This window comes from Canis lupus, chromosome 10, assembly GCF_048164855.1.
Source record: "Canis lupus baileyi chromosome 10, mCanLup2.hap1, whole genome shotgun sequence".
Lineage (NCBI taxonomy): Eukaryota > Metazoa > Chordata > Mammalia > Carnivora > Canidae > Canis > Canis lupus.
The window spans coordinates 68,191,587-68,219,203 of record NC_132847.1 but is presented as its reverse complement, the minus strand read 5'-3'; the positions used below and the strand labels follow the sequence as shown (position 1 = coordinate 68,219,203).

Here is a 27,617-nt window from a genome sequence, read left to right as displayed (position 1 = left end):
CATTTATATATCTTCAGGTTTTATTATTTCTTCCCAACTGTGGGAGGTAAATGTGTTATTATAACATATACATGGTAGGGAATCAGATGTCATTGTTAAACAAATATACTTATGAATATATTGGCCACTTCAAAATTCAAACATCCTTAAACTTTTATCCTTGTCCATGGTATCTTAGTTTCTTGTTCATAGATCACACCCCATGATATAGTACAAATGTGATACTAGTTGATGGCAAATCTTGTAAAAGTTGTAGAATTTTGTAAGGTTCATGAAAATGTTGAGGAACCACTCAAATAACAGGTAAAGCTATTGTCAAATGAAGACCTTGCAATATTAGATTAATTACAGGTAAGAGGAAGAGAATGGTTTGAATATTAAAGGAGTTATAAATGCCTTGGGAATATTTCGGTTAAATAGATTTTTAAAATATCTTCCCTGGGTGGCTCAGTGGTTGAGCATCTGCCTTTGGCTCAGGGCGTGATCCTGGAGACCCGGGATCAAGTCCCACGTCGGGCTTCCTGCATGGAGCCTGCTTCTCCCTCTGCCTGTGTCTCTGCCTCTCTCTCTGTGTCTCTCATGAATAAATAAATAAAATATTAAATTAAATAAATAAAATAAAATATCTTCTTTATAATCAAAGGTGAAGTAATAACTCTTATCATGCATATCATTATATAATACAGTTTGTAGGAAAATTTTGATTAAAAAACAGTATGAAAAAAAACAGTATGGTTACAAGCCAATTATAAACAAAATTTTGTTAGATATAAAACTTAATTCTTATAACTACTTCATTTTTTTAGATAAAGTATTTTCTTAAAAAAGATTTTATTTATTTATTCATAGAGACACAGCTAGAGAGAGAGAGGCAGAGACACAGGTAGAGGGAGAAGCAGGCACCACGCAGGGAGCCCGATGCAGGACTCGATCCCTGGTCTCCAGGATCACGCCCTGGACTGCAGGAGGCGCCAAACCGCTGCGCCACCAGGGCTGCCCTAGATAAAGTATTAATCAAACTTTTTTTCTCTTTTTGCTATGAATCTTTGGTCCTCATTTTATATAAATTACTTTAACTTTTCTTTCTTTGTACAATTTATTCTTGGATAGTTAAGACCTCTTATTTAATATGTATATCACCTTCAGCAAACATAAACTAGCTTCCCAAGAAACTATCATTTGTCAAAATATATAGAATAACGAATTTTATGGGAAGTTGAGAGTCACTGAGGAAAAGCTTCATAGAGGAGATATTGCTTAAGATGGACCTTGAAAGATTAAATAGGATTTTTTTTCTTGATAAATAAGGTTTTGATAATCTGAGAAGAATAGCAGGGCATTTTTCAGAGGCACACCATAGATGATGAGCTTGAAGAAATAGTTCTATTTGTTGATTTTTTTTAAGTTAGAAAATGATTTGCTGGTTGTCACAAGTTTAATAATGCAAAGACATAGAAAACAAAATTAAGATAGCTGTATTATACTGTTAAGTGAAAAAAAGCATATTGCTAAATGGCATACTATATAAATGGTGTGATCTCACTTTCGTCAAACGCACACACACACACACACACACACACACACTTTAGCCTAGCCTAGAAAAAAAAGCCGGTGGAAAATATGCCAAACTATTACCGATATTACTAGGGACCTTGACTTTCTCAGTTACATATTCTGTGTTATTTTATATTTTGTAATAAGCAGGTATTACCTTCAGATACAAATAATATAAATTTAAAAGAACAGAATTTTAATATTCTGAATATTGATAGTTAAAGCTGATGAATATATTAAAAGACTTTATAATCTTACTTTCTTACACAGACTGTAGTTAGAAAGAAGTTTCACAGAGATGCCTTACTGCTTCGAATCCCTTCATGTTTATATCAAGACGGAAATTATTATGGAGAAGTTATTGATGACAAGTTTAGGAGGCCATGGATGAGAGGTAAGTTTTATTTTTTATTTCTCAAAAAATGTATTTAATTTAATTTTTCAAATATTTTTATTTTTTTGTATACTTTTTTATTGGAGTTCAGTTTGCCAACATATAGTACAACACCCAGTGCCCATCCCATCAAGCGTCCCCCTCTGTGCCCATCACCCAGTCACCCTGTCTCCCCACCCATCACCCCTTCCACCACCACTTGTTCGTTTCCCAGAGTTAGGTGTCTCTCATATTCTGTCCCCTCTCTGATATTTCCCACTCATTTTCTCTCCTTTCCCCTTTAATCTCTTTTACTATTTTTTATATTCCCCATATGAGAGAGACCATATAATGTTTGTCCTTCTCCGACTGACTTACTTCACTCAGCATAATACCCTCCAGTTCCATCCATGTTGAAGCAAATGGTGGGTATTTGTCGTCTCTAATGGCTGAGTGATACTCCATTGTATACATAGACCACATCTTCTTTATCCATCCATGTTTCGATGGACACCGAGGCTCCTTCCACAGTTTGGCTATTGTGGACATTGCTGCTATAAACATTGGGGTACAGGTGTCCCGGCATTTCACTGCATGTGTATCTTTGGGGTAAATCCCCAGCAGTGCAATTGCTGGGTCATAGGGTAGCTCTATTTTTAACTCTTTGAGGAACCTCCACACAGTTTTCCAGAGTGGCTGCACCAGTTTACATTCCCACCAACAGTGCAAGAGGGTTCCCCTTTCTCCACATCCTCTCCAACATTTGTTGTTTCCTGTCTTGTTTATTTTCCCCATTCTCACTGGTGCGAGGTGGCTTCTCATTGTGGTTTTGATTTGTATTTCCCTGATGGCCAGTGACGCAGAGCATTTTCTCATGTGCTTGTTGGCCATGTCTGTGTCTTCTTTGGTGAAATTTCTGTTCATGTCTTTTGCCCATTTCATGATTGGATTGTTTGTTTCTTTGCTGTTGAGTTTAATAAGTTCTTTATAGATCTTGGATACTAGCCCTTTATCTGATATGTCATTTGCAAATATCTTCTCCCATTCTGTAGGTTGTCTTTTAGTTTTGTTGACTGTTTCTTTTGCTGTGCAGAAGCTTTTTAAAAGTGATGTCAGAGTAGCCTGGGTGGCTCAGCGGTTTAGTGCTGCCTTCGGTCCAGGGCGTGATCCTGGAGACCCGGGATCGAGTCCCATGTCGGGCTCCCTGCATGGAGCCTGCTTCTCCCTCTGCCTGTGTCTCTGCCTGCCTCTCTCTCTCTCTCTCTCTCTCTCTCTCTGTGTCTCTATGAATAAGTTAAAAAAATTTGTTTAAAGTGATGTCAGAGTTTAGCACAGTAAATTATTAAGAAAGTGTGATTTTTTTCTTAATAAATTGTGTTGTGTTTATTCATATCAGAACTCTAAGAAGGTTACAAATTAATATTTTTATGACAGAATGTAGGTGACAAAGTAGGGAATTGAGAAGCTTTTATACTAGATATGAATAGAACAAATAAAATATATGTAGATGATGAAGTCTTAAAATATTCTAGCATTGTAAACATTTATGGTATTATAGGATCTTACTCAACTGTAGGAGAGCTACTTTAAAATGTTATGATACACTGCACATAAAACTATTTTTAAATGCGTATGTACAAAATATATGTTTTGCTCTTATGCTGGATTTAAGAAAGAAGTAGCTTCCGTAGAGGAGTCAAGTTAGTTAGCAACATTTATTTAGCACGTATTTTGTACCAGGCATGTTATAGGTGCTAAGGACAGTTACTAAAAAGACAGAAGTAGTTCCTTCCCTCAGTGGGTTTTCAGATTGAAAGAAGGATATAGCAATAAAACCATTAAATATAGAAGTTAATGTCTGGTATTAATAAATGTGTAGAAAAGACAGTAGGGTTGTGATACGAAATTTAGTAAGGAGCACTGATTCCTAAGATGCTTAGGGAAGGAGGTGGACATTTAAGTTAAGATCTGAATGAGGAGAAGGCAACAACCATAAAACAATATGGGGGTAAAGCCTTTTAAGCAAATGCAAAGTTTCTGACTCAGGAATAAACTTGATGAGTGTAAAGACCAGAAAATTAGGCCATCAGACAGATTAATGAAAACAGGATATCTAAGAGGTAGGCAGCTTCTGAAAGATATGAGGTACTGAATGCCATAATATGGAGTTTGTTTGTCTATATTATAGCTAATGTGACAAATCATTGGACAGTTTTTAGAGGGGGAGTGACATAACCTGATATATGCTTTGGAAAAATCATTCCGGTTGTCTGGGAGTATAGAAGGGGTGGAATTGGGAGACAAGAGTAGAGATGGTAAAATCAATCAGAAAGCTATGTATTGATTCAGAATCTAGATTGCTAAGTGAATCTACACTTTACATAAAAGATGATAGTAGCTTGAATTAGGTTTATATTAATGGAGGCGTAAGGAGTGGTTGAATTGCGATTATTTTAGAGGTCCAGCCAACAGTGAGAGAGTTAAAAAATAGAACAATAAAGAATTTCTTCTAGGTTTTGGACCTGAGCAACTGGGTGGATGGCAGTGCTATTTTCTTTCTTTATTTTTTTTTAAAGATTTTATTTATTTATTCATGAGAGACAGAGGGAGAGAGAGAGGGGCAGAGACACAGGCAGAGGGAGAAGCAGGCTCCATGCAGGGAGCCCCACGTGGGACTTGATCCCAGGTCTCCAGGATCACACCCTGGGCCCAAGGCGGCGCTAAACCACTGAGCCACCCGGGCTGCCCTCAGTCCTATTTTCTAAGGTAAGGAAAGACTCATGGAAAGCCAATTTGTGGCTAGAGTCAATAGCTCTGCTTTGGCCAAGTCAAAATGCTTATTTAGGCATCTGAATGAAGACATCAAGGAGGCAATTTACTATATAAATCTTGAGCACAACTGGAGTTTCAAATTGGAGTAATCATATATAGATTGCACATAAACTTATGGAAGTGGATGAAGTCACTAAGAGCATGAGTATGTATAGGGCAGAGAGCCTAGGACAGAGCCCTAGAACACTCCAGATAAGAAGACAAGTGAGACAGAAAAAACAGATGAGTGTAGTATTGTAGAATTCTAAAGAAAAAAGTGTTGCAAAGAAAAAATGGTCAAAAGCATTAGTCCCTGTTAAAATATCAAGTAAGATGAGAATAGTGAGTTGACCATTAATTAGCTTGACTAAATGTAGGTCATTAATGACCTTGGTAGGAGACGTTTCACTGGAATATTTGGTATGGAGGCCTAATTGGAATCTGTTGAGCTAAAAAAAATGAGATGTCAGGTGTGAGATGGTGAATATAGACAACTCTTTTGAGAGATTTTGCTATGAAAATAGAAAATGAGGTACTAGCTGAAGAGAGAAATGCAATAAAAGTTTTCTTTTTTCAGATGTGTGATTTAAAAAAATGTGTGATAAGGAAAGAGAGTATAAAATGTTTGCCAGTGGAAATCATCTTGATATAAAGAGAGAAAACGATGATGTAGGAAAGAAAAAGGATAACAGTAAAAGGAGATAGTATCAAGAGCACAACTGGAGGCCTTGGTATAAACAAAAGCCAGAATATTTTTTCCATTACAATAGATAGGAAGGCAGGGTTTGTAGGTAATTAGGCCAGTGAAATGGTAAAATTGATGGTAGAAGATGAGGTAACTCTCTGTATCAATTTTCTATGTGAAGTCAAGGCCCTGGACTGAGAATGGGTAGGGGGAGGAGTATTGAAAATTTGAGAGGTGAAAGTGTTATATCATTGTCTTAAAGAATGAGAAAGCCAGGGGGCACCTGGGTGGCTCAGTCAAACATCAGACTCTTGATTTCAGCTCAGGTCATGATTTCAGGGTACTGGGATGGAGCCCTACACTCAGCACAGAGTCTGCTTCTCCCTCTGCACCTTCCCCTGCCTGTGTACTCTTTCTCTCTTCCTCAACGTAAGTAAATAAAATCTTTGGAGAAAAAAAAAGGAGAAAGCCAGTTTGGTTGGGAAGGTGTACTATTATCATCTATCAATGTTTGGTGCCCATTTGAAATTTATGGTCATAATATGAAATTGGTTCATTCAGCATGACTGGATGATCTTTCTCCCCATAATTTTCAGCTGTTCTAGTGTATGTACACAAGTAGAGAGTCGGAGTTTTCCTAAGTTAGTGCAAGGGAAAGAGAGGCAAGGGAATCAAGTATCTTTGTAAGGGCATGATTATGGGACTGGCTATGGAAACTAAACTGTAAGAGAGAGAGAGGAAGGAAGGAAGGACGGACATGAGGGACGAATATCTTCATTTTACAATGAATATTGTAAAAATGGAATGAATCTTAATTAGATTGGAAAAAAGATAAAGAATAGCTTTCATCAAACTCTTAGCTAAAACTACAGAAGGAAAAATAAATAAACAGAAAGAAAAATGAGTTTATCATTTTGTCCTATTTCTTTTTCTCTTTTTAAAAACAATAATAGTATTAAGAGCCAAAATTTATTTTTAATATACAAGGCCCTGTTCTAAGCAATTTATATGTCTCATCACATTTAATCTTTGCAATACTAGAAAAAGGCCATTAGTATTATTCCTAATTTGTAGATAAGGAAACTGAGGTACAAAGGGGTTAAGAGGTTTACTCAAGATCAAACACTTAATAAGTAGCAATACAAGTATTAAAATGTAGTCAGGGTGACTCCAGAACCTGTACTAATAACCATTAAACTAATGTATTTTTTTTTCAATGACACACAGACTCAGATGTTAAGTGATTTGTTCAAGATTACAAAACTAGTAAGAAGTAACATCGGTGGTTGAATACATATCCTTTGACTCTTAGCTTCACTCAGTTGCTTCTTCTGATGTTAATATATGACATGATCTCTCTCTCTTAAGGAACCAAAGGTCTAACTTGAGAGAGAAACTATAGATAAATTTAAAAATGTGCTTTGTATGATTATGCACCAGAGTGAGTGCTCCTGATAATTATGGCCCTTAAAGGAAAATATATCAGAACAAGATGAAATGGTTAATAATAAAAGCTTTATCAGGAATAATATGAGCTGTTGAACAGGACTATCTAGATGGTAGTGCTGTATAAGCAAAAGAGAGGCTGTAAAAATGAGGATGATATGTTCAGGTAATATTGTTCTGACTATAGTTAAGGAGTTTTGACAAGGGTGAATTGTGATAATGAGAGAGATTATTTAAATATTTGGAATCTGGTATAATTTTGGGAAAAGTTACATTTGTGAGCAAATAAAGATAATGTAAAAGGTTCATGTTTGGCTTCCTGGTATTAAGTGCAAAAGAAAATTCTAGAAGCTAATGTTTACCATTCTTCTTTCTAGTTTCAGCTGTTTCAGTGTGGGGAATGACAGATACCTCAGTCTTGGATCAATGGAAAGCAAGTCTCTTTGTGGAGGAGTTTCTAGAGAAGTATGTGTCCTTAACCTCAATTTCCTCTTTACATTTAGGAGGGAAACAGTAAGTTCTCCAGACATCTAAAGAGAGAAGATCCTTTCCTTTGTATCCTCACAGATTTTATTCTTTAATTTTTTTTATTTTATTCTTTCAGCTGAAGAAAAAGCCCTAATCTGAATACAAAAAACAGGTTAATATAAGTGATTTATACCCTTTTTATTTTTCCCTCATTTATCACATATTAACTGTTCTCTATGCATTTGTGTTATAAAACACACAGAGAAACAAAGCAAATATGTTATTATACTTCTTGTAGAATGTGTCTATAGGATACTTCATACTAAAATCAGTCTTTTTTCCTGAGTATAAGTGCAATTTCAAGGCTATTTGCTAACATACTTTGTCAGAAGATTATTATTAGTTCAGTCATTCACCAAATATTTATTATATACAATCCTGTATGCTGGATCAGGATACACAAATAAATAAGACACAGTCTCTACTCTCAAAGAACAGAAGAAAATAGGGAGTAGAGATTTATAAATAAATAATTACAAGAAAATACAATGACAGAGATAGGAACACAGCATAATATAAGGAAGAATATCTAACCCAGTCTACATTGTTAATATAGATATAAATTAGAGATTTCAGTGCAAAGGTAATTTACTCTGTTGCTTCACTTTGTATAAAGAGTGTCGATGAGACCCAAGAAGGATTTAGGTATTATTCACGTTTCCAGGTTTTAGTAATTTAAGCTGTCCTTAGTTGTGCTGGAAAGAAACAAATAACCAATTTAAATGTGTCCCAATTCAAAATACAAAGAAGCCTAATATACCATTTCCAACACCTAGGAATTTAAAGGTCAGGTTAGGAAGATAATATATAGACATAAAAAATTAACCATTTAAGAATTAAATGATAAGATTACTATCATAAAGTCTAATCACAAGGCATCAGGCCAACACAAAGTATTTATTGCGTAACTAAACTGAGCGATGAGGAAGCAGGAAGGCATACTGAAAAGAGTTCTGCTCCATTAATTAAAAAATGTGGATTTCAGGTCTTGATTTGAAATATCAAGTAGTATCTACTTGACAAGTAATTTTCTCTAACTTCACTCTATCAGTATAATGATACTGGATCAGTGTTCCTCAAACTTTAATGGGCATATGAATCACCTGATGATATTAAAAATGGAGATCCTGATTCAGTTGGCCTGTGTTGGGGCCTGAGATTGTGTACTTTTTTTTTTTTTTAATTAAGTAGTCTTCATGACCAGCATGGAACCCAACACAGGGCTTGAGATCATAACCTGAGCTGAGATCAAGAGTTAGATGCTTAACTGGCTAAGCCAACCAGGCACCCCAGAATCTGCTCTTGCTGTGTGCTCCTAGATGTGCTGATACTGCTGGCCCAGGAACCTACCTAAATAAACAAGAAAAAAGATGATTTCTAAGATCTCTTTACCCCATGAATTAGATTGGTAGGACTGTGCATTTATAAGCAGGAAAGATCAGCTTTATCATGAAGTAGGAATTGAGGGGCCCCTGGGTGGCTCAGTAAAAGGTTAAGCATCTGCCTTTGGCTCAGGTCATGATTCCAGGGTCCTGGGATTGAGCCCCGAGCCTGGGCTTCTTGCCCAGTGAGGAGTCTGCTTCTCCCTCTACCCCTCCCTCTGGTTTCTCTCTCTATGCATTTGTGTTGTGTTGTATCTCTCTCTCCCTCTCTTTCTCTCAAAAAAAAATAAATAAAATATTTTTTAAAAAGGTAGAAATTGAACTTTTCAATCAAATTGGACATTGAAGGAGAAACTAGCTTGAAAGAAAATATTTTAGGCATAGGAAACAGCATGTCTGAAGGCATAGAGCAAGAATACGCAGTAAGTCCTCAAGAAGGCAATGAAAATATTCTAATTTTTTAAAAGGCACCAGCAAAGGAAAAATAAACAAAGAAAACCTTCACCAGCATAGTTTAAAGACATGTTAAATTCCTAATAAATACATATTAGAATAAATATAGTACTCTTTTTAGCTTGATGGACAGGATAAAGAAGGGGTTGAGGCTATCAAACTATGGAGACAAGGGCAAAATGCAAAAACATCAGGGAGAACCATGCAATAAACTTCCTAGCTTCCAGGAGAGAGCACATAGCCAAGTAGAGTATCTTGTATACATGATACAAGATTCATGTATAGGAGAAATGGGAGGTCTTGAAAGAATGGACACCTGATCTTATCTGACCTTCCCTTCATTTTGCAGTACCAAGATAGAGCCCCTGGCAAAGAAGGTGGACCTGTGGCACCACCTAGATCACATTTACATTTCTCAGCTTCCCTATAACTCAGCATAGCCATGCAACTAAATTCTTCCCAACGGGATATTAAGCAAAAGAGGCTTATGCAATTTCTGGGGAACGTCCTTAAAGGAAACAGCATGTTTTTCTCCTTCACTTTTCTCCTTCCCAACACTGGACTAGAGATGACTGACTCCAGCAATCAGCTTGGACTATACTAACAAGAACTAAATGTAGGAGTCAAAGAATGGGACAAAGGAGTTTTAGTCTCTAACACACTGAAAACTGCTTTACTAGCCATGGACTTCTCAACTCCACTTTGTATGTTTAAGCTATTATTAATTTAAATTTTGTCTCATACAGTAAGATTTAATTTTTAATAGACTTTATTTTTAAAGAAGTTTTGGTTCACAGCAAAATTGAGCAGAAAATACAGAGATTCCTCATGTTAAAATTTAATTTGAAATAATTTTGCTACTGCAGTTTTGTTACCTAATGGATTTTAGGAATAAACATTCTGATTATTAACACTAACTAGAGTTCCTAAATCTTGCTTTTCCTCTCATTCTCACCTCTCTTCGTTCCTTGTTTCTATTTTTGTTACTTAATATTGATTAGAAGGCCTCAATTCTTTTGTTAATTTGTTGGTGTACTATGTTTTAACATATATGGGCATTTACTGCCATTTCTTCCTAAGAAAGCTTATGTTCTGCAAAATTACACACTAAAAATAACAGGACATACAAGAAAATTAGCTGCTGTAGTCAAAGTTGCAAAACTTGCAACAGAGCACCAATGAAAATAACTATTCTAATTTTTTAAAAGGCACCAGCAAAGGAAAAATAAACAAAAAAACCTTCACCAGCATAGTTTAAAGACATGTTAAATTCCTAATAAATACATATTAGAATAAATATAGTACCCTTTTTAGCTTGATGGACAGGATAAAGAAGGGGTTGAGGCTATCAAACTATGGAGACAAGGGCAAAATGCAAAAACAGGGAGAACCATGCAATAAACTTCCTAGCTTCCAGGAGAGAGCACATAGCCAAGTAGAGTAAGAGGAAAACTGTGTAACAATATTCCCTATTCCTTGTCTTGTTGTATTCAGATGAATGCAACTGAATGCAGAAAATTGTACATATATTTATTTTCTGTACACCTTGTAACTATTATGTGAGGTGGATATTACTATCCCAATAGTAATATGAGAAATATGAGAAACTGAGACTCATTAAATAACTTGCCCACAATCAATAGTTGGAGCTCTTTAAAAACTCAAACCCCCCCCCAAAAAATACTCGAATCCTAGTCTGTCTGGCTTCAAACCCTATACTTACTCTATGTTTGGTTTATGTTTCAGATTTATTGAAATATGATTCATAACCATATAATTCACCCATTTAAAATGTCCAATTCAGTGGTTTTTAGTTTATTGACAGAGTTGTGCAATTATCACCACAATCAATTTTAGTGCATTTTCATCAACACAAAAAGAAATCTTATACTTCTTAACATCCACTCACCATTTTTTTCTCCTCCTCCAGACAGGCAACTACCAGTCTACTTTCTGCTTCTCTAGATTTGCCTATTCTGGACATTTCATATAAATGGAATTGAATTAAAATCATACACCAGTTCTAGCATAGGGAGGGAGTGTAGTTTCCCCAAACAACAAGCAATGCTCTGACGTCGACTGGGTATCCTACAGTTAACCCAATTCTGACACTATCTACCCAGAGATACCATCAGATACCATCTGTTAAGGTCTCAGTCCTACAAGACTGCCTCCCCTTTCACCCTACTTTAGAATCCACTTGCAAGCAGGTTATGACCCACCTGCTATAGATTGGAGGTTCCAGTAATAACTCCTTAGATTTGATCAATTTGCTAGACAGACTCACAGAATTCACAGAAATATTTTATTTACTGAATTGCCAGATGATTTTAAAAGTATATAACTCAGGAACAACCAGATGGAAGAGATACATAGGGCAAGGTATGGGAAAGAGGCATGGAGTTTCTATACCCTTTGTCTTCACACCACTCTCTCAGCATTTCCCTATGTTCACCAACCCAGAAGCTCTCTGAACCCCATCCCTTTGTGTTCTAATGAAGGCTTCATTACATGCACATGATTGATTCAGTCATAGGCCATTGACAGTTGATTCAGGCTCCAGCCTTTCTCTCCTCTCTGGAAGTCAGAGGAATGGGGCTGAAATTCCAGCCCTCTGATCACATGGTTGGTTCTCTGGGCAACAGAGAGGTTTTCCAAAAGTCACCTCATTAACATAACCAAATACACCTTTAGGAAATTCCAAGGGCTTTAGGAGTTCCTTGCCAGAAATTGGGATGAAGACCATATATATATTTCTTATTATAAAACACAACATGACGCTTACAATGTGAGATCTCTTTTGACTGGTTTCTTTCACATAGCATAATGTTTTCAAGGTTCATCTGTGTTATAGCATGTATCAACGCTTTGGTTTTTTTTTTAATTTTTATTTATTTATGATAGTCACACAGAGAGAGAGAGAGGCAGAGACACAGGCAGAGGGAGAAGCAGGCTCCATGCACTGGGAGCCCGACGTGGGATTCGATCCTGGGTCTCCAGGATCGCGCCCTGGGCCAAAGGCAGGCACTAAACCGCTGTGCCACCCAGGGATCCCCACTTTGGGTTTTTTTAATGGCCAAATAATATTCCATTGTGTGGACATAGCATATTTTATTTATCCATTCATTAGTTGATGGACATTTAGGTTGTTTTCAGTTTTTGGGTAGTATGAGTAATGCTGCTATAAATATTTGTGGGTAAGTTTTTGTGCATACATATGATTTCATTTCTCTAGTAGTAGAATTACTAGATCATATTGGTAACTCAGTATTTAACTGTTTGAGGAATTGCCAAATTATTTTCTAAGAAGCTGTACCATCTTGCATTTCCACAGGCAGTGTATGAAGGTTATAATTTATTTACATCCTTGCCAACACTTGTTATTTTCTGTCTTTTTTATTATAGCCATCCTAATGGGTGGCTCATTATATGTCATTATAGTTTTGATTTGCATTTCCCTCCTGGCTAATGATGTTTAGCATCTTTTTATGTAATTATTGACTTTTAGTTTATCTTCTTCAAGAAAATGTTTATTCAAATCCTTTGCCCATTTTCCAATTGGCTTATGTGTCTTTTTATAATTGAATTTTAAGAGTTTATTATATAGTCTAGATACAAGTCCCTTATTAGATACATGATTTACAAATATTTTCTTCTGTGGATTGTCTTTTCACTTAGTATCCTTTGAAGCACAATTTTTTTTGAAGCACAATTTTTAAAAAATTTTGATGAATTCCAATTTATCTGTTTTTTCTTTTGTCACTTCAGCTTTTAGCATCATATCTAAGAGGCTTTGCCTAAGTCACGAGGATTTATTCCTCTATTTTCTTTTAAGAGTTTACCTGGAATTTTTTTTTTTTAGACACAGATCATGAACTGTCTCTGTTATAACCTACTGAAAGTATCCCATTGCACATTGAATAAAATCTAAAGTTCTTACCAGTATTATAATGCCCAACATGATGTAGTCCCTGCCTACCTATCTAAATTTACTCTGTTTCAGTCACCCTGACCTTTCTGCTTTTCTTAGACTATGCCAACCTTATTACTCCACTTTAGGCCTTTGTATAGCTCATTCCCTGCCATTATTCAGGTAGCTGTGGAATTATCAGCTCCTCAGCTGCCCATTCACTAACTACCCTCTAATAGACCTCTTACCAACAATCTGGTTCTTACTTGATGCCATAATATTTTATTTTATTCATAACAGTGTTTACCACCTGACATTATGTTATTTGTTTGTTTGTCTCTCATCCCATTAACAGGTTAGCTTCATGAGGGTAAGAATTTTATTTGGAGTTCTACTACTCCATTCTCAGTGCCTAAAATGGTATTAGCACACTGTGGATACTCAGTTAATATTTCTTTTAAGTTAAGGAATTAGTGAATTGGAGTGGATGAATTTACCCAAATAGAATGATATGGAAAGAAAGCAAACATCATTTAGATTAGAAGCTGGTGAAATATCAGTATCTACAGTGTAGGCAGAGGAGGAGATGTCAGTGAACAAAGAACAGATGATATTGGACATGGAGGTAGGAGGAAATCCAGGAAATAACTTTTCTTTATAGAACATTTATATCTAAGAGGAGAGAACTGACTGGATTTTCTTAAAAATGTAGTATCAATGATTATTACAAATTACTGATCCTATTAGTAGCATTTAAAACAAAAAAAAGATAATTGCAATCTAAATGCTACAATTTAAAAGTCTATAAATATTCACACAGGAATCAATGGTCTTATGAATAATATGGACCTGGGTGAGCTTGTTCCTTATATTGTGTTAAAGAGTAAAGGAGAAATTTAGAGATTTTTTTCTATCAGTAATTTGAAGATACAACATACTTTTCTCCAGTTACATTGGGGAATTGCATTGATTTTGGTTCTTTCAGTCTGTGTAGGGAATTATTGAGGCTAAAATATTCTAGGATATCAGGAGGAAAAAGGCATACTAGAATGTGTAGTTAAATTGCAAGTAATATATTTATTTGTTAGAAAATTCATTTAAAAGTGCAGATATACCTGGATGAATCAGGAAACAGGCAAGGAATGGGCAAGGTCAAGGGAGCCAAAAAATTGCCCATGATCAGCAACACCAGGATGTTGTTAACACTAAGCTTGAAGGAGCAAGGGGACTGAGCAGTAATCAACTCAGTAAGAACTATGGCTAGCTGTAGGAGAGGGGCTATCTGACATGAGATGTAATTGTTGGTACAAGAATGCAGCCACTTCCAAATTGTGGCCCAGGAGAAAAGGATTTGGGAACAATAATATCCCAACTTGTCTCTCTTCCCACCTTTGATCTCCTGCCAATGCTTCCTATCAGCTGAACCCAACCAGAAGCAGAGAGCAAGGGAGCTTAGTTCAGGCATGAAGATGACGTTCCCAGGTTGAAGAACAGAATATAAAAGGTTGGATAATGATGTGGAAAAGCAAACATTGAAAATCCAACATAAGGAAAACTTGACAATGCATGGCAAAGTCTAAAAATCTGTATACCTTTAACCTCTTCATTTCTGTTTTTAGGAAACATATTTTGAGAAAACAGGCAAAGGCACAAAGATATCCCTTGCAGTATAATGGCAAGCAATTACAACAAATTTAAATTGCCAACAATAGGGAACTGTTTGAGTGAATTATGGCTTAGCGATACAGTGGGATCTTGTTCATCCATCAAAAATGAAGTGAATGTACATTGATTAACATATAAATGTACTCATGTTTTATTGTTTACCAGAAATGGCAGGTTTTATAATACTATGTACATGAATCCATTTTTGTTTTAAAATATCCAAAACTAATTGAGAAAGTGCATATTTTTTTAATTTGTCTCAAGTGTTGGGGCTAACTTTTCTCTGTATCTGTTGGAATATTGTAATTTTTCTACAATGAACATATACTATTTGTTAATAAAGATATTTTAAAATGGGACATCATATAATCAGTAATTTTATAATGTCATAGAAAAACAGTTACAGGAATGATGACCGAGATTGACTATGGGTTTGAGGAAATTGTTCCAAGTTCAAACCCAAACTCTCCAATCGAAATAGAGGAAGCCAGTTTATATACTGATACAGACTATAATGAAGTCTTTACACCTATTGGCGGTTTAGAAAAATGTTCAACACTTCAAACACAGAACAAAGGTGAGACATTTGTTATTTCTATTGTTATAAAACATTTCTTACTAACATACAGATTTTCATTTTGATGAGTGTTTTTGTTTTATTGGATTTTTAATTTTTCTATTTTTTAAGGGTATCCACCTGCAAAATTATAATTCTAAGCTTTGCCACATTAGGAAAATATTTTTGTGTGTGTGAATTTGATTGTTTTTGGAGTTTCTGTGTCCTGGACATCAAAATAGCCTCAGATATTTGATCATATTGTGCTCACACCATATTATTATAACCAGATCTGATGACAGCAATCTGTTATAACATTAAAATAGTAGATTATTAAATGATGGCTATATTTTATTTTCTAAAATATGCTCAAGATTTTCAGTCTCATCTAATATGAAACCATAATTCAAAGTAGAGATGCATTAGTTGCAGTATTAGATCAGGAAATTTACTTCGTTTTCACAAGTTTACCATAATTAATAATTAAAGTACATTTTATCCAAACTATATTCCAAATTTTCATCTTCCTTGAGGGTGCTAAATTCTTCCACTAGTGTAAAACTTGCGAGAACTACCTTTAAGACTTAAAGTTTAAGATATGCTATAGCGTGAGCTACAATAAATTAATAGATGATATATATAATAACGGTTCTTTTACTGCTGTTTTTTGTAAATACATAAGTTGTGTATAAAATTTTTACTGTTGGCAAATAGGTATGTGATGATTTAGTTAGATCCCTGTTAGTTAAAGATGAAAGAGTGTGAGAGATTTGCATTCAAGACTAAACTTGAGGGGCACCCAGGTAGCTCAGTTGGTTGAGCATCCAACTCTTGATCTTGAGGTTGTGGGATGGAGCCCTAGGTCTGGCTCTGTGGTCAACAGGGAGTTTGCTTCTCTCCCTCTTCCTCTTCCTCTTCCCTTGCTCCCCTCCTCCCCCAGCTCCCTCCCACTCATTCATGCACACAGTCTCTCTCTCTCTCTCCAAATTAACAAAATCTTTCAAAAAGAATAAAGACTAAACTTTAGAACATGATATTTTAGGAATAATCTGAATTTGGAGTCAAAAGATTTTATCATAGTCTAAATCTCCACTTTAAAAGTGGTGTAATTTGAAGACAGCTATTAAAAATTTTATGGTTTTGGGGACGCCTGGGTGGCTCAGCAGTTGAGTGTCTGCCTTCGGCTCAGGGCATGATCCCAGAATTGTGGGATGGAGTCCCACCTTGGGGCTCCCTGCAGTGAGCCTCCTTCTCCTTCTGTCTGTGTCTCTACCTCTCTCTCAGTGTCTCACATGAATAAATAAATAAAATCTTTAAAAAAATTGTATGGTTTTCAAATTTCTTCTATAATATCTTTTAACTTATTCTAATTTCTTATAAAAATGTTTGTGGGGATCAACTAGTATATTTGTACACGTAATGAGATAGTTTGTAAAAAACATGACAGATATCAAACATAGCTATTATTATTAATGTGGAAAACTAGAAACCATTATTAGTAAACTTCATGATATCTGTCATGAACCAGAGTCAGAAACTTCCTAAACTACTATTCAGTGAATGAAAATATGCTTGGGTTTCCAAATACATATAAATTATCCATATCCTATATTGCCTTAGGGGTCCTGTGTCATTAGACATCATTTTATAAATTTAGATTTGCCAATTTCGTTTATTATCTTTGCAGCTATATTGATTGCTGCCAGATTTATAGATATTTTGGTCTCAATGTTTAAATCAAAAGGAATGCATTATGTTTTGAAATTCAACTGATACTGTAAATTTTGTCTTAAATGTAGTTAATTACCAAATTATACGTTAATGTCAAAACGTTTCTTTAAGACAAAAACAGTGGGTAATTTTCTTTTATTGGTTTGTTGATATATACTAATATTCCTACAACACTCACATATTATTTGTTAATAAATGTAATTATTTTATGAATATCATTTCAGATGTCCTAGCAATATATAAGCAAATGCAAATGTAGCTTTATTTTAAATTTAATTTTATTTTTATTATTTTTTTAAAGATTTCCTTATTTATTTAACAGAGAGATTGAGAGAGAAAGAGGAGAGGGGCAGAGAGAATCAGGCAGATTCTGGGCTTAGCGTGGAGCCTGTTGCAAGGCTCAATCCCACCACCCTGAGATCATAACTTAAGCTGAAACCAAGAATCAGATCCTTAACTGACTGCACCACCCAGGCATCTCTATTTTTGATTAAAAAAAAATTGTACATGCAGACAATTTAGAGAATCAAATAGTTACTCAAAATTTGTAATAAAAAGCAGCAGTCTTCTGACTTCATCAACTACCCACATGTTTTTTTCCTTTTTTTAAATGTATTTAAAGTGTAGAATGTGATAATTTAATATATATATATATATATATATACATCATAAAAGATTCCCATCATTGAATTAATACATCCATCACTTCACATATTTACTTTCTTTTTTTTTTTTTTTTTTTTTTTTTGGTAAGAACACTTAAGTTCTATTTTCTTTTTTTTTATTTATTTTTTTTGTTTTGTTTTGTTTTTTAATTTTTTTTTAAGTTCTATTTTCTTAGCAAATTTCAGTTATACACTGCATAGTATCAACTATAGTTACTGTTTTATACATCAGATCCTCACACTTTATTCATCTTATAACTAGAAGTTTGTACTGTTTTACTAACCTTTCCTATTTCCCCACAGCCGAGTCCCAGGCCTTGGCAACCACAATTCTACTCTGTTTTCATGAGTTCTACTTTTCTTTTTTATTCCACATACAAGTGATATCATGCAGTATTTGCTATTCTCTGCCTGGCTTATTCCACTTAGCAAAATATCCTCCATGTTCATCCATAATGCAAATTTCAGGATTTCCTTCCTTTTTAAGATTGAACAGTATTTTCTTAAATCTGTGTGTATAAAACACATTTTAAAGAAAACAATATTTTCTTTATCAATTGTTTTCTTTAAAACACATTTTCTTTATCCACTTATCTGTGGACAGACACTCATATGGTTTCCACACCTTGGCTGTGGAATAATGCTGCAGTGGGAGTACAGACACCTCTAAGACAGTGATTTTGTTGCCCATCTGTGTCTTCCTTTACAACATTTATCTTTTTTTTTTTTTGTCTTATTGTGCTGACTAGGACCTCCAGGACATTGTTTAATAGAAACAGTGATGTTACCATCCTCATCTCGTTCTTGACAGTAAAGGAAATACTTTAAAGTTTCATCATTAAAAATGATGTAAATATCATTTCAGTGGTGAATCATTTACAATGCCTATGTCAGTTTCAATGGTTAAATGTTGGAAGAATTTACTTTATTGGGTTGAAGAAGCTCTTTCTGTATTGAGTTTGCTAAGAGTTTTTGATCATGAAAGAGGACTGAATTTTATTAATGTTTCCTACATCTGTTAAGATAGCTACATCCTAAATATGAAGAATGTCCCTTATTAAAAACTTCCAAACCTTTAATCTAAACATAAATCGTTTTTCTATTGGGATCATATTGTGTCTGCATTATATTATTTTTAATTGTTAACATTATCTTGAGAACATTTCACAATGCACTTGTCTTCAAAAGCATTCTTTGTTCTTTTAATGACTGCAGTTCTAAATCTTATGTATCATACATTCCCCAATTTGAGAAGACTAATGTTGTTTTTAATTTCAAATATGTACATAAATGTATGCTTCCATTTCCAATTCTTTCTGTAGAGTAAATTCATGGAAATGGAATTATTTAATATAAGTATTTTTTAAACTATACATTCACTAGCATGATATGAGAATATCCTATTCATACTAGCCTTATCATCATTGGGTATATTTACTACTGATATTGTGTTAATACATTTTAATCAATGTGATGGGCAGAATTATATTTTACTTGGATTTAAAAAATTATTTGTTTGGGGTACCTAGGTGGCTCAGTAGGTTGAGAGCGCAATTCTTGATTTTCGCTAGGGTCATGATCTCAGAGTCCTGAGACCAAGCCCCGCATGGGGCTCCATGCTGGACAGGGAGTCTGCAAGATTCTCTCCCACTCCTCTCCCTCTGCCACTCCCCCTACTTGAGCTCATATGCACCCACACACTCACTGTCTCATTTTCTCTCTAAATAATAAATAAATAAAATCTACAAAAATTTTTCATTTTACTGGACATTTGCATATTTTTATTTTGTGAAATGATTTGCTTATCTATTTTTCTCTTCTTACATTTTATCTGTATATGTCAAAGATATATTTAATGTATATTTAATTTAAAACTAACCAGGCTATCAATGTTTTCCTTTAAGGTTTCTTTCATTGCTTTTTTACTTAGAAAATTCTTCCTAAAATTAGAAAAATATGTATTCATGTTTTCTTTAAGATTTTCCTTAAGATTTTGGTATCATTTATGGCATAGTCTTTACTTTCTTTACTGATTAGATATGCCACTTACAAAATATGCTAAATCCTTGCCCACATTAGAGTGTTTCTGGATATTACGTTCTATTAATTTGTCTATTATTGTACCATACAGTTTTAACTATTTAATATATAATAATAACATGTATTAATATCTTATTTTTGTTATTAAATTTTTTTCCTACTCTCATGTATTCTTCTAGATTTACTTTCAGTAAATCAGTTTTTTAATTTCCAAAAGAGATCTCTTGAGAAATTGTAATGTCATTGAAATTTTTTACTTTTTTTTTTTACCATTAGTCTTACTAACCAGGAAAATGATTTATCTTGCCTTTTATTCAATTTTTTAAATGGTCCTCATTAAACTTTTATAGTTTCTTTCATATACTTTCTGCACATGTTTGTTATGTTGATTTCTTGATGTTTGTATACTTGTCATCATTATGAATGAATTTTCCATTAATTGGGGGGAGGGTTATATACGTTTGAAAACCGGAGATTTTCTAATTTATTTTTAATCAGGCACCTAGTGAACTCCTTTATTTGTTTTCATTTAGTAATCTTGGGTTTTCTAGGTAGATAAAGGAATCTTCTGCAAGAATAAACTTGTCTGTCCTGTCAAGTAGATCTCTACTGTTTCTTTTCATAGTTAACTAGCAAAATATTTGCTTCTTTGTAACAATTCAACACTTCTTTACAATAGAGGAAAACAGTATCCTCATATCTGTATAGAAGAGCTATAATAAAGTAAGGACTCCAGGAAGTGTTGTATAACCTTAAGAATATACGGAAGTAGCACCCTTCGTAGAACTTTTGTGTGGTTACAAAGAACATTGGTTGTAGTGTGTTGCTGCCCTCAAGTGGCTCTATCAAAAATGGATGGTTGGAAAATAAGACCTCATAACTGGTAGATGTTTCTTTCCATAGACTTGCAGAAATAGTAGGATGAGCCTACTCATCTAGAAAGAGAAAATGGCTAGAGGACCTGTTGGAGATATAAACAAATGCTGTTTGGATTTTTACTACTAATACGACTTCAGTAATCAGAATGGATATACAAATGAACTATGTGTAATTGTCAAACATAAGCCCTGTTTAGATACGGAATTGATTGGCTAGCTCTCTTTGGTATATAAAAGAACTATGCCAAATTTGTTATGGGAAGCTCTTGGCCATGAAATTATCAGAAACTTGGCAGGTTCAGATAAGTAATCTCTTAAGAGGCTAGTTTATGGAACAAATTCTCTTTTGGCACTTCAAGGTAACACCAGGCAAAGGGATGTTTCCTGGCTGCCTGCTTAACACCACATATTTATTAGACACATGCATGCCAATGATGTAGTTGGTCATGGGAGTCATCACTCCATGCTATTCCTCGCTCATGACATTTTAAATTTACTTAACTGAAAGGTTACTACCCAGAACAAGAGATTGTTGCTCCTGCTTCCTTGTAGCTTTGGCTTTGGGGAGTTTGGCTTTCTGAATAGCTCTTCATCTAAACTTATATTTTCCCTTTCTTCCTTCCACTCAGGAGCTTATAGTAGAATGGGAACAGGTTTTACATTCCTTCCTTTGGCTCAGAAAGTGTTAAAGCACTGACATAGTTGGCTAAGATTCTAAAGTAACCTGAACATAATAGGGTGGAGATCGACGGGAGAAATTTATTCCAGTAATTAACTGTTAGCATTAGTGTTTCCTAATATATGATGTATCACACTTGTCAAGTACTTTGCCATATTACTTTCATTATAATCAACTTGCCAATGAAAATTTTATTTCTATTTTATACTAGAAACAATTTTTTAAATCATTACAGTGATAGAATCTGAATTGATCTCATTTGTAGGTTTTGTAGACCATCTCCTTTCCCTACATCTCTGAACCTCTAGGGATGAATTCAAGACTTTAAGAGCTAAAATGATGCAGAGAAAAGACTAGGTTCCACAAAAGTCAAATGCTTTTATTTCTTTACAACTCTGATTAGGCTACCCCTGGTTATTTTGGAGGATATGGCTGCAAGATATTTTCCACCAATTATTAATCTTTGTTGAAAAGAAAAGCCATTACAACTCTTTCAGGATGTTTGGTTACTAGTCAGTGTACTAAGTAATGCTAAAATTTACTGAGCTTTTGCCTATATGCCAATCCTATGCTGCATGCTTTATATGCACAATACAATAAAGAATTAAAGAATTTAAAGGATGTTTAAATGGCTAATTGCAGTAACTAACTAAATCCCTTTGTGTAACTTTTAGATTTTTTCTTATTCCTTTACATTTCTTTTTTTCAGATTTATATATTGATGAAGAAATACTTTTTGTAAATAACTTGATGACATATAAAAGTCAGCTACCAACTGTGCATACTCTGTTGAGTAGGCTAAAACCATTTTTGATAAAGGACCCCATTTTAGATTTCAAAGAACAGATCTTCACAGAAGCTAATTTCTTCAGGTACTTAATTGTCTGATGCAAATATTTTTAAGGGAGAAAATATCTTTGTATGCTCACAAGTCTAGATGTTATCAATAATAATATTTATCATTTATCTCAATTCCAGGTTTTTCTCTTTTTTTTCAATTCCAGTTTTAATCATTGTGTTAAATTATTATTTAATTTGGTTGGCTACATTTAGTATGTACCTTGCTTTTTTTTAGTAGACACTAATTTAATGTTTTATTTTTTGTTAAGGGAACATTTCTCATTTCAAGGAGATTTGAAAAGTCTTGTGAAAGAAGATTTTTACATGCATAAAGAGAACTTTTGTCAGGAAAAGCTAGAAGATACAGTAGGTTTAAATGAAACTGTAATACTTGCTTTCAGTAATGTTTTTATAAAAGTTGGTAAAGCACACTTTTATAAATTTCAGTAATATGCATTGACTATCTACTATTGTCAAGTTAAAAAAGACTTGGTAATAGGTTAAATATACCAGTAACGGAGTCAAATTTACTTTAAGACAGTGGTTCTAAACTGTGGTTGCACATTGGAATTACTTGGAGAGTTTTAATAAAATCCTGGAGCCTGGGTCCTACTCAGATGTATTTTGGTTGATATTGTGCAGCCGAGGTATAGTGAATTTAAAAATATTTCTTAGTGATTTTAATAAATCTACCTGGTATAGAACATTAAGTGGTCATACTCTAATTAAAAAATTGGAAACCAGAGCTAGAAATGTTGATTTTGATTTGTGAGTTACACACAAAACAGCACTATGTCAGAGAAGTTTCTCATTGAAGTAGTAAGAATAAAGATGGTCTGAGACTTCATTTTAGGTGCTGCCTGTGGTTAATAAGGAAGATAGCATCATTACATATTAAAGATCAAATTCCTCAAAGGCATCCCTTCTTTTTTAGCATACAGTTCCGATAGACACAAAATTGTTACTATGATATTATTATGTAAAGAATTTTAGCAGTTGAGAGTGCAAAGAATTTTTTACAATTTAACAAACTCGGAAAACTAGGCCCATATAGATTCAATGCATTTATAAATTACTTTAAACATTTTTTTGAAACAACTGAAAATGTTTCATATTTGGGGCTTTTCTTAAGACATTCAAAGAATATAGATAGAAATGTAAATATAGATACAGATACAGATATCATAAGGCATTTAAAGGGTTTCCTTACAATTAAAAATGTTAATATACATGGTGAAAATATTAATTTACCTATTAGCTTCTTTTCTAGTCCCCCCATCCCTCACCTATTAGCTCTGAGAATTGTGCACATAGAATCCCGTTCTGTAGGAATGAAAAAGAAGTGTATTTAATGACATGTAGCAAAGATCCATTCCATTTCATCTACCCTTTTAACTTCTCTCCATTCACTATTTCTCATCTACTACAGTGATTATTTTTAATTCAGAAGTTTAGAAATTTGTTATTAGGCCAAAAGAAGATATTTCTGCATCTAGAATACTGTACATCACTAGTATAATCAGTGGCCATAAAAGACATTATTCAGAACATTGCTTGTAGTATATTTTTGGCTACTATACCTCTATTTTTTAAAAAATGTTTTAATAACATTAAAATTTTTAAATATTTAGTCTAAAATTTGATACACCAATTAAACAAATTATATCTGTTTGTGAGTCCAGAAATACTTACCTGGAAAAGCTCCCTAAAAGCTTGTTTTACTTATACTATTTCAGCCATCAATTTTGTCTGAGTGTGAATTCTTAATATCTACAAGCTCCAAACAAGAAGCTGATATTCCATCACTCTCCGAACTGAAGGAATCATTAAACTTAGTTCCAGAAATAATAAATTATGCAGATGAAAATGAACTTTTCAAAAGAGGTGAGAATAAATTTAAAAATCCATTACTTGTAAAAACTATTTAATAGTGTTTGTTATAAAAGTACTTGACTAAACTGTTTTCTGTTTAAAAAACCTCCAGATTTTTATTTATTTATTTTGAACTCCCAGATTTTTAAAAAGTGTTCTGCAGGTAAATCTTAGAATTATTGTTGGTGAGACTCTTTTCTCATTGTCTTTCTCTTTATACACTTGCAAACTTAAAACATCTCTCAAATTAACCATTTCAATATAATTATACAAGTAAATCTAAATCACCTATGACTATACTAATTTTTTAAAGTTGTTTTCTAATAAACAATGACAAAGTACTAACAACTTCTATGCTGACTTTAGTTAGATATGGAGAAGCTCAGAGTAAGGTCGTGATTCATGGAATCAGGTAACTGGGAGAATCATAACCTAAAATGTAGATTTTTTTTATCCCAGTTAGACTTAGTCAATATTGTTGAATTTTTCTGATGACAATTTAAGCCCAGATATTTAACTACTCTTTTATAAATTCCAATTGAAATCATTAAAGATATATAATATTAGGGAGGAGTGAAGGGAGATTTATGATATCCATTGAGAACAGGGATGCTTCCCATTACTAGACCACAGACTTGAAGGAATTCTTACAGATAAGACTAGATCAAGTATCAGCCTACAAATCAAAGCAAGGGAATGAAAAATCAACCTGAGTAAGTTAATCAAATTCATACCAGAACTTGAAAATTTAGCAGGGCTTAAAACTGCAGGGTGGCCCATTGGCTTATTAGCAGGACACAAATCCATGAGTGCTCACGTAAAGGACAAGTGACTTTACTGACTGACTGTTGGGTTCCACTCCCAGCCTTCAGTTGGTTCTGATAGTATACTAAGTTAAACGGTGTCATTGCCACAGAGGAACAAACAACATTACAAAAAAACCTGATGTGGTAGTACTTATGCTGATAGTAGTCTTTCTTACTTTTCTTTTCAGATCTTACTGCCAAGCATGGAAGTGACATTGAGGATATAAAATGCAGCTCCACAGAAATTTTGGCCATTCAAAGCCATTGTGAACCAGAGTATAGTGAACCAGGTAGAAATTTTGGATGAATCATTGAGTTTATCAGCGGTTAGCTATATGTGATATAAAAGTATAATACACTCACATGTAAGGTCTACTATGAGACAGTTTTCATGTTTAAAATTTTATTATTGCAATCCAAGTTGTCATTTTTTCTCTTATCTGTCCATTTGCATTTGTTACTATCATTAACCGATTATCCTTCTAACATCAAAACTGCATAAGATACAGAGTTACAAAGACTGAGGAAGAAGAACAGAGGAAATAGCATTAATATTTAAATCAGAAATCTTATTATAGTTCATTAAATAAAATTTTATATTTTACCTCATTATTAGTAATCTTGCTGACCTTTGTGCTTTTGTAAATTTAACTTTTTAATCAATTAAAACAATCCTGGGCAGCCCGGGTGGCTCAGTGGTTTAGCACCACCTTCAGCCCAGGGCCTGATCCTGGGCACCCAGGATTGAGTCCCACATCAGGCTCCCTGCATGGAGCCTGCTTCTCCCTCTGCCTGTGTCTCTGCCTCTCTCTCTGTGTGTGTGTCTCATGAATAAATAAATAAAATCTTTTAAAAATTTAAAACAATCCTATCATTATTGTTACTATTATTATCATACCAGATTTGGACTCTGAATCTTCTTTTGTTCCACTGTAATATCAAGTTGTGTTGCTTCTTAACTATGTTGATGAGGGGCACCTGGGTGGTTCAGTTGATTAAGCATCTGCCTTTGGCTTAGGTCATGATCCCAGGGGCCTGGGCTCAAGCCCTGCATGGGGCTCCCTGGTCTGCTTCTCCCTCTCCCTCTGCCCTTCCCTCTGCTCATGTACTCTCTTTCTCTCTCTCTCTCATAAATAAATAAAATATTTTAAAAATTGAGTAGCTATTTTGATGATACTATTATTTAGTTACATTTTATTTATTTATTTATTTATTTATTTTAGCGAGGGTGGAGGGAGGTAGGCAGAGGTAGGGGAAGAGAGAGAATCTTACACAGGCTCTATGCCCAGTGTGGAGCCTAATATTACAACCCTGAGATCATGATGTGAGCCAAAATCAAGTCAGATACTTAACTGACTGAGCCACCCAGGTGCTCCTGTAGTTACATTTATAATTAAATCATATTAATCATCTATTTGGAAGTTTACTGCTTTATTTATGAAAGTGTTAGAAACACACTGACTGCTTATGAAAAAATGAGTTTCAGTTTCTGAAGCCCACCCCATAAATAGGTAATTCTGTGCTGGGCCACCCAGACTCCAGACTTATTAAGGCAAAGAATTAGTCTCCATTAATACTATTTACTTAACATCACCAATATTTAGTATGAAGACAAAAATAGTACTGTCTGCTAAGTACTGACAACTTAAGTTGTCAGAATTGAAAGCATAATTATACATAAGACTCTTAGAATTTCTCTCATACAGTAAACTCAATAAAGTTTAGTTGTCAGTGTATTTTTTAAATCACTACTATCACTGTTGAGACAGCATGTGATATATGTGTAATTTCTTATAGATGGAAATTTAAAACTATTATTTTGTATTTCAAGTAGCCCAAATGTCTTTTTATTAAAACTTTGTGTTGGGGATGCCTGGGTGGCTCAGCGGTTAAGCACCTGCGTTTGGTCCAGGGTGTGTTCCTGGAGTCCAGGGATCGAGTCCCACGTCAGGCTCCCTGCAGGGGGCCTGTTTCTCCCTGTGCCTGTGTCTCTGCCTCTCTCTCTGTGTCTCTCATGAATAAATAAATAAAAATCTTTAAAAAAATAAGTAAAATAAAACTTTGTGTTGTAGCAGAATGATCAATATAATAGTCACTTACAAAGAGTTCTAAACTAAATTTTATTCAATGTTTATGTAATTAATTATTTTTTAAACTTTTTGTATTCTAGTGGAGTTAGAAATGCCATTAACTCATCTACATCTAACAAACCAACCTTCTTCCGTGACTTCATTATGTACAAGACTTCAGACATTTCCATTTTCTCCTGTTTGTAAAATGTAAGTAAAGATTATAGCTAGAACTCAAATTACAATTCAAAATAACCAGTCTTAGGCAGCCTGGGTGGTTCAGCGGTTTAGTGCTGCCTTCAGCCCAGGGCGTGATCCTGGAGACCCAGGATCAGGTCCCACGTTGGGCTCCCTGCATGGAACCTGCTTCTCCCTCTGCTCGTGTCTCTGCCTCTCTCTCTGCATCTCTCTGTGTCTGTCATGGATAAATAAAATAAAATCTTTAAAAAAAAATAACCAGTCTTTAATTAAATCCCTCCATATAAAAGCAATTTCCAAGATACCTCTGTGAAAGAATGTAAACAAAAACAGTGTTTATAGTAAGCAAATAGAATATATGAATATATATGTATATACTTATTTTTATATGTATAGAATATCTTTAAAAAGATGCAAGAATCAAGTAACTTTGGTTATGTCTGGGAGGGAACTGGGTAGCCTGGCAATATGGGAGC

General features: G+C 34.3%; 1 protein-coding gene across 3 annotated transcripts in view; it reads left to right on the top strand.

The window, feature by feature from the left end:
* Positions 1 to 27,617, top strand: part of SHOC1 (shortage in chiasmata 1) — an 81,310-nt gene that overhangs the window by 5,064 nt on the left and 48,629 nt on the right. For 2 of the 3 annotated variants that reach the window (XM_072842345.1, XM_072842344.1), the window contains exons 3-10: positions 1,825 to 1,948; positions 7,247 to 7,334; positions 15,200 to 15,384; positions 22,066 to 22,228; positions 22,466 to 22,562; positions 23,933 to 24,080; positions 25,063 to 25,164; positions 27,045 to 27,153. In XM_072842345.1, coding sequence (XP_072698446.1) covers positions 1,825 to 1,948; positions 7,247 to 7,334; positions 15,200 to 15,384; positions 22,066 to 22,228; positions 22,466 to 22,562; positions 23,933 to 24,080; positions 25,063 to 25,164; positions 27,045 to 27,153 — 1,016 coding nt within the window. Of the gene's footprint in view, positions 1 to 1,824; positions 1,949 to 7,246; positions 7,335 to 15,199; positions 15,385 to 22,065; positions 22,229 to 22,465; positions 22,563 to 23,932; positions 24,081 to 25,062; positions 25,165 to 27,044; positions 27,154 to 27,617 lie in introns of those variants that run through there. The other variant, XM_072842346.1, reaches the window with a different exon arrangement.